Consider the following 7,539-nt stretch of genomic DNA (forward strand, 5'->3'; position numbering starts at 1 on the left):
GTTATGGGGCACTCTTCACTTCAGCCCCTGCCCCCATGTCCCATTGCGGGGCACCATGGACTGACCTATCTTTGAGCAGCTCTTTGGTTTATTGTATGAGGACCTGGCTGGTGCTAAGGGAGCAAAAAAACCTCCTGTTCTCGCACAGATAGTCACACTAACGACTTAGTGCTCATATTATCTGTACGTGCACACCATTGCCTGGTAGTTCAAAGGTGGCTTAGCAGTTCACACGTGACATATTTAATTGTGACTTACTCTATGGTAAATATTCTGCCCTTGTTTTAGGAGTACTGGGATCTGAGGTTTGGATCCAGCCCACCTCTGGTTTCAGTGGCAGGTTTATACATTGTGAAATCCTTTCCCCTGTCCTTGTAATTCTTGGAGGGCTTTCAGAGCTGTTAGCAATGGCAGCGCTGTATGAGCCACTCTCCACTCTTGGTTGAACTGACCTGAAGACGATAGCTCTTCTTTGCTGATGTGATTCTTCTAGCCGCTTGCATCCAAAGGCACCATGTGACAATACAGGTGCCAGGAACCACAAGACGCTAGATCTCACCCAGCTCTGTCTTTATGCAGGAAGCCCCATTGTCCTCGATGGAACTGTCTGTCTGGGATGGGCAAATGAAACCAATACGTAACATTTCTTGTCTCAAAGGACTTGTTATCCCCTTTTTACAGATGGGCAAACTGCATGTATGTGTTGTCTCTCAGGTTGCACAGAAAGTAAGTGGAAAGAGCTGGGCAAAGAGCCCAGGTCATCTGATTCTCCAGCAGGTGCCTTCCTGCTGACACCAAAGGTAGGACTGGGGCCAGGATGTATTCTCGGGTTTTAGGAGACCTGAAAAACAACTTATAGCTCCAGTTTAAACAGCTGAAGGAGGAGCATCAGCATGTCTGATCTGGGACTCCGCAAACAGCCATGAAATCATATCGCTTTATGCTGCCTCTCTCCACCCCAGCTGAGCAAATGTAGTCTTGACTTCAAAAATAGAAAGGGTGCACCAAATAACTGGTTTCACACCCACACCATTCTCCTGGTGTGAGTCATTTCCTACATGTCCCTTAAGAGCCAGCCTGCTGCACTGCAAAACCCCACTGCAGGGACTCAGGAAGGGCCCCTTAGCACGACAATTACCAGCCTCCCTCCTGAGTCACTGCTTTGAAAGTTCTCCCTTTGTGAGACTCCTGTGATTACTGGAGAAAGGGAGATTACCATTGGTGGAGCCATTTAGAAGCCATAGTTTGTGACTTGCATACTTAACCCAGTTCTCTGGGTTTGATGTGGATAGGACAGCATTCCTAACGCCTGGGACGGAGTCTCATAAACAACAGCTGGTTCCTAGGGCCAATGATTACTTGGGAAAGGAGAGGGAGAAAGTTTTCATAATGCAGGTGGGGAATGTGAACGTGCCCGTGCGTATATAAAGATATGGAGAGGCAGGTACATGAGTACTCTCTGTGGGTTTCTTGCTGAGAGAGCATCTCCTGAGCAGGCTGTTGGCCTTGCACAGAACAGCCATGAAAACAACCGGTTTCTTTGTGCTACTTGGCCTGTCTCTTTTCTTCTTCTTCTCTGGTGAGTAACTCTTCCTGCAGCTTGTACATAGTGCTGTCTAACATCTCTTTCCCTAGGGAGCCTTGATTACTGGATGTCAGGGGCAGCAGCAGCAGGGGGTGAGATAAAACTGAAAGGGAGCAAATAATGCAGCACCGATTGCTGCTAAGATTGGGCTGAGTTTTTAGATGAATGTGCTTGGAACTGCATCTCTGCCTTTCCAGTGTTCCCAGCCAGTGACTGCTGCAGCCCAGGTGTTTGCCGTCAGGAATGGCAGTGATGACAGATATTTTAAGTGATTGTTACAGGATGTTTGTAGAAAGCACATTTGCAAGTGTGACGTTTGGCACCAGCAATCTGAGAACTGTGCTCCAGTGTTGCCAACTCTTGTGAGTTTATCATGAGTCTTGCAATAGCTGGTGTTTTTCTTAAAGCCCCAGTTCCTGGAAGCATGTGATTAGGACAGAATCTCAGCGTTCATTCAAAAATGTCTCGTCCTCGAGAGTGTGAAGAAAAGCTTGAAAACAGGAGCCGAGGGCCCCCCGGAGATGCAAAGAGCCGAAGGCAAATTAAAACCCCTACGTGTATTTATTCATTTTTTAAAAAAATCTCATGATTTTCAAGCCAATCCCATGATTTTATTGAGCCTGGCTCATGGTTATTGAACATCTGGAGTTGGTCTCCGCACGGATACCCAGGGACTCGCGTGTCCCATTCAAACAGCTCCAGTTCAGCGTGTTGCGTGCTTGCCAGAGAGAATCTACAGGCTGACAACTGTTTGCCGTTGTTTTTCAGTGAGCTAGTTACAATAGCAAACGCTCTTGAGAAAAATCACAGGCTGTGTGTGGACGAAGAGCGGGGAAAGGCACGGAATAACTGATCGATTATGGCTTATTCACCCAGCTCAAAGTGAGACTTAATTAGGACAGAGATCCACCAGAGCTCTGGAGCTTCCTGCTCCAGAGGAGGAGGACACCAGAAGGCCCTGTGGTCTTATATAAGCCAAACAGGCATCTGAGGGCACAGCTGACAAGTGTCATCACGCTTCATCTGTGACATTTTAAGCCAAGTATTTGTTGAGCTGATTTCCAAAAGATTTGCACATAAACTGCAGCTTATGGTCAACACAGCCTGTGATGTTCAGTGACCAGTTGGGGCTTAAGCTGCTCTCCAGAGCTCTGCTTTATTCTGTGTCCAGCTGGCCTGGCATAACAACAAGGCTGCCACAATGCCCTGCCCAGTCTCTGGGAAGCTCAGCCCTTAGCGCACATGCCCCAGTACCACACAGCCTGCCCGAAGAAGTAGCAGTGATAAAACATGGAGATGCATAGAAATTGCTAGCGCAGGTTGGATGAGGTGGATGGGTAATTGGGGCTTCGGAGGGGACTGGGCTAGGATGTCTGGGGGGTGCTGGGTGGGTGGGGGAGAAGGAGGGATGGACGTTTAGGGGGCAGTTGTTTGGGGAGGGGAGGCAGAGTGGCTGCCTGGCTGGTGCCTGCAGAGCAGGTGCACCAGTGGCTCCTGGCAGCCGGAAGTGACTGGCTGGATGTTGAAGGCTCCAGCCAAGAGGCCTGTGCCATGCGTGGGTGTCATGAGATGCTGGGTCCTTGGCAGCCCTGAGAGGAGGGGTGTTAGGGCAGTGCCTGTGTCATGCCAGCACAACGGTGTTCCAGGACTTCTGATTGCCAAGACGCCATCTCTCCTTCTGTAGTGAAGAGCTGGGTCTAGGGGTGGGGGGGTCTCCCTGGGGCCAGGAGGACCCCCCCAGAGTCCAGACCCGGCTCAGCTGCCGTCTCTCCTTCCGGAGCAGAGAGCCGCCGTATCTCCTGCTCACACTGGGCACCTTCCAGCCAGGCTGAGCTCCTTGCACCGGGACCAGCTCCTCCAGGTACAGAAAACCCCTGAGTGGGGCTGGGTAAGGCCTACACCGCATAGCCCGTCCCAGAGAAGCACCCCACAGCCAAGTTCTCCGGGGCCAGCAGCCAGGAGCAGCCCAGTGCTGCCGCCCCACCAGAGCCACTCAGCTCCCTGCGAGGGAATGGGGACCCTCCAGATGCCCCTCACAGAGCCCACCTGCCCTCTCTCCAGGCACCCTCCCTTCCCCCTCCTCTGGCTGACCACGACTCCCTAAGCCCTCTCCCCACCAATTACAGACCCGACACTCAAAATGCCCCCTGCCCTCTCCCTACCCAACACCCCCTTGCTCTCTCCAGTGCCCTCCCCCTGCCTAACGCCAGCCCCGCTTGGCATCCTCCCTGCTCCCCCAGGTACCCCTCCCACCCCTACGGCTCTCACCTCTGCCTTCCCCAGTGTTGCCGATGTAGTGATTCTGTCACAAGATCTAGCCAAAGTCGCCCAATTCATTACAAGTGGCAGTTCTGTGATGTGTCGCAGCAAAGCTAGAAAAAGCTCAAGCAGACCAAAAAGTCACCAGCGCTAACGACAAAATCGCTAACCTGGCAACAGCGGGAAGGCGGCAGCGAGCAGCAATGGAGGCCCTGCCTCGTGGGATGCAAAGCTGGAGCCTCCCTTAGTCCGAACCCTTCTTTAATATGGGTTCAAGCACCATGTTAGAGTGCATGATCTAGGCCCCCAGGATCCTACATTCACCTATACCCCGGCTGTGAGGTTCCTCCTTAAAGCCATTGCAATGTCCCCCAGCCGGAGAGAAGGACTCAGCTCGAGAGCTTGACTGCAGGCTGTCTGGGGGTGAGGAAACAGAAAGGGGATTGATTGTCTGTTGAGGCTGACGGAAACAGACAGCTGCTATGATTCTTCCTGGCTGGCTCAGGAAGAATCTAAGCACAGCTCGTCCTGCTCAGTATCCCTGCACGGGGTCTCCCTGTGTCCTGATCTTGACGAAGCGGTCATGGGATGAACCACTGGCCACAGGACTGGCTAATTTTCCTAAGCTGATGCCGCCCCCCGCCCCCTTTCCAGGGACCTTGTCTCTGCTCCATGTGCTCTGAAGCCACAGACAACACCAGCCATCTTCAGTTATTCAGACCTGCTGCAACCTAAAATGCTCACATAGCTTAAAATATATTTTTTCACTTCCCTTTGAACCCTTTGCCTGCTGAGCGCTGCTGCAATCACAGTATTGCCAAGGGGGTTAGCGAGCACCCCAAGGAGTTTGCTGAATGTACCCATGATGCAATGCAACAGCTGAGTGGCTGTGATAAGTCACTTTGTATTTTTGGTCAATTAATAAAATCCTGTACAACGATTCCAATCATTGATTTACTAGCCCTCCCCTCCCCCTACACGCGGCCTGTACTGCAGGAGATCATATTCAGGAAAATACTGTCATTTTCAAGATTTTTGTAAATGAACTCAACTTTCACTCAGCTTCCCTCAGATAGTTGGTGGCTTTGTAAAATCTTGTCTATCTGTGGTTTTGTTCCAGATGTGGCCAGTGAAGACGGGGACCAGGTTAGTGCAGCTGTTTCTGCTTGTTACTTTGCACTTCCCCCCGATCCCAGAGAAATGGCTTTGTAAGGAACAGCTCAGGCCTTGGAAAACCCTAAAAAACAACGGGAACCGATGGGTGCTTCCAGGGTCCCCCAGCGCTCGTGGCAACGTAGCCTTGTATATGTGACACAATTACATAGCTGGGCTGTGGGACACAGGCAGACCCACAAGATGGACTGTCCATGTGATGAGACCTGAGCGGGCTCAGACACGACAGTGTCAGCAGAATGTATTCCAGAGCAGGGTCTCGCTGCTCCTTTTCCTTCTAGCTCCACAGCCCAGTCTTCTCACAGAAGAGAGACGCTGCAAATAGGTACTACGCAGGCTATTTATTTCCCAATAGCAGAGTCAATTACTGGAACGTGACCAAAGCCAAACCAGCTGTACAATGTGATTAGAATCCATATCGACTCACTAGCATGCTGGAGACATTTACAAACTCTAATTCGCTTGTCCATCTGGTGGGAAGGGACCGAGAGTTACGTTAGACCAATGCCTGTCTTAACCTTTCCTAATAAATGGAAGCTGCAGGACTGGAGCTTGTTCACCCAGTTTCTGAGTGCCTAGGAAAGGTCGGTGCACTCAGCTGGGACAGTCTGGCTCCGATCCGCAGGGAGCTAGCTGCACTGGAGGCTGATTGGTTTTAAGAATGTTGATATCTATTCACTTCTGACATGACTGGGCCAACCTGTTTGGGAAACCAGAATTTCCTCTTGATAAGTAGGTGGTTACAACCCTGCGGAGATGCTCCTTCTGATGCCACCTCCATTGGCCGTGGAAGGATTTCTCTCTTCAGGGAGCAGGCAATGCCCTTGCTGCTGTTCTAACTCCTCTCAGTAGAAAGACGAGAGTAAGTGAGTCAATTGATTATCAGTGCCATGGAAGAAAAAGAAGGGGGGGGGAGGAGTTTTAATGGGTTTTATTATTACTTTTGCAGCTTGACTGCAAGGAGTTCATGAACGACAGCATGTACTGCACAAGGGAGTCCAACCCGCACTGTGGCTCGAATGGCATGACATACGGCAACAAATGTGCCTTCTGCAAGGCTGTCAAGTAAGTGGAAGCAAGTCACTAAAACGAGTAGAGCTGCTCTGGCTTCCCGATTTTCTTCCCGGGAGGGAGGCCCTCTCTCCATTTTGCTTCTGCTTCTATGGACCAGTCTATAATTCTGGCCCAGTGAGAGGCTTTCTCAGTGAAGCGCCTCACCCAGAACAGACCGGGATGAATCCAAATTCGCTGGAAGGCGTTTCCGCTCCCTGAATGAAATCCACCCATGCAGGGAGTTGGCCCACAGCCTGTGCCCCCAGGTCAGTCCCTCCTGAGCCGCCTTTTGTGAACTGCCTTGGTGCACAGCCTTTTCTTAAGGTCAGGCTTGACAAAGCCCTGGCTGGGATGATTTAGTTGGGGATCGGTCCTGCTTTGAGCAGGGGGTTGGACTAGATGACCTCCTGAGGTCCCTTCCAACCCTGATATTCTATGATTCTATGATTCTGTGATTCTGCCGCACCTCCGCGAGGGGTGAACTGCACCTCTGAAAACTTCAGGAGAGGTGTCCATAGGGTTCCCAGGGCTGTGGGAGCCACCTGCCCCATGGCAAACATGTTAACTCAAAGTTTGAATGGGCTCAGACTGACTGTCTTTGTGGAACAAGGTCTAAAACCCCAAAGGAAAAGCCAGAGGCCCCTCCCGTCCAGACCACTCTGCCTCAGGCAAGAAGTTAAAAAAGGGGCTTGAACCGTCCTCTGACACATCAGGAACTGGCCAGTGTCTGGGACAGACAAGCTGGGCTGTTCCCAGGCGCCAGGTCCTGTCCTGTGTCTGCGGCACTGAGCTGAACGTCTCTTATCCCCAGCAGCGCCTGAGTCTGTTTTGCTCCTTTTGTAGGAGAAGTCACGGAAGTATTCGACTGCAGCATCTTGGAAAGTGCTGAATCCTCCTCACTGCTGAGTGCTGAAAGCTTCCCTTTTGCTTTCACGCCAGCCATGGCAGATCCCTGCTCACAGCCATGGTCTCCACATGCCCCCTCCCCAGGAGCTGCTGGTGACGACAGTGTCTCCACTTGGCTTGCCCAATAAAGTGAACTCAGCAGAATTTGTTGACTGTTTCCTTTGTCCGTAACAAACAGAGAAGGGCTGAAGTGAGACAATGCCTGAGGATAGAAAAGGAGGATTTGGGGCACCTTAGAGACGAGCAAATTTATTTGAGCATAAGCTTTCATGAGCTACAGCTCGGTTCATTGGATGCATGTAGTGAGCTGTAGCTCACGAAAGCTTATGCTCAAATAAATTTGTTAGTCTCTAAGGTGCCACAAGTCCTCCTGTTCTTTTTGCAGATACAGACTGACACGGTTGCTACTCTGAAACCTGAGGATAGAGTGTGTAATACTGAGTTACTACAGAGAATTCTTTCCTGGGTATCTGGCTGGTGAATCTTGCCCACACGCTCAGGGTTCGGCTGATCGCCATATTTGGGGTCGGGAAGGAATTTTCCTCCAGGGCAGATTGGAAGAG

The 7,539-nt window shown here is 51.1% G+C and overlaps 1 protein-coding gene across 2 annotated transcripts; it reads left to right on the forward strand.

The window, feature by feature from the left end:
- Positions 1-1,273: 1,273 nt before the first annotated feature.
- On the forward strand, positions 1,274-7,110 carry LOC141992707 (serine protease inhibitor Kazal-type 6-like). Of its 2 annotated transcripts, XM_074962040.1 has the most exons (5): positions 1,274-1,579; positions 3,369-3,446; positions 4,965-4,990; positions 5,967-6,082; positions 6,914-7,110. In XM_074962040.1, the coding sequence occupies exons 1-5, from the start codon at positions 1,522-1,524 to the stop codon at positions 6,957-6,959; spliced, it is 324 nt and encodes a 107-aa protein (XP_074818141.1). In that variant the 5' UTR covers positions 1,274-1,521; the 3' UTR covers positions 6,960-7,110. The 2 variants fall into 2 exon arrangements, with proteins under 2 accessions (XP_074818141.1, XP_074818143.1); XM_074962042.1 differs by lacking the exon at positions 3,369-3,446.
- Positions 7,111-7,539: the final 429 nt, after the last annotated feature.

This window comes from Natator depressus, chromosome 8, assembly GCF_965152275.1.
Source record: "Natator depressus isolate rNatDep1 chromosome 8, rNatDep2.hap1, whole genome shotgun sequence".
Lineage (NCBI taxonomy): Eukaryota > Metazoa > Chordata > Testudines > Cheloniidae > Natator > Natator depressus.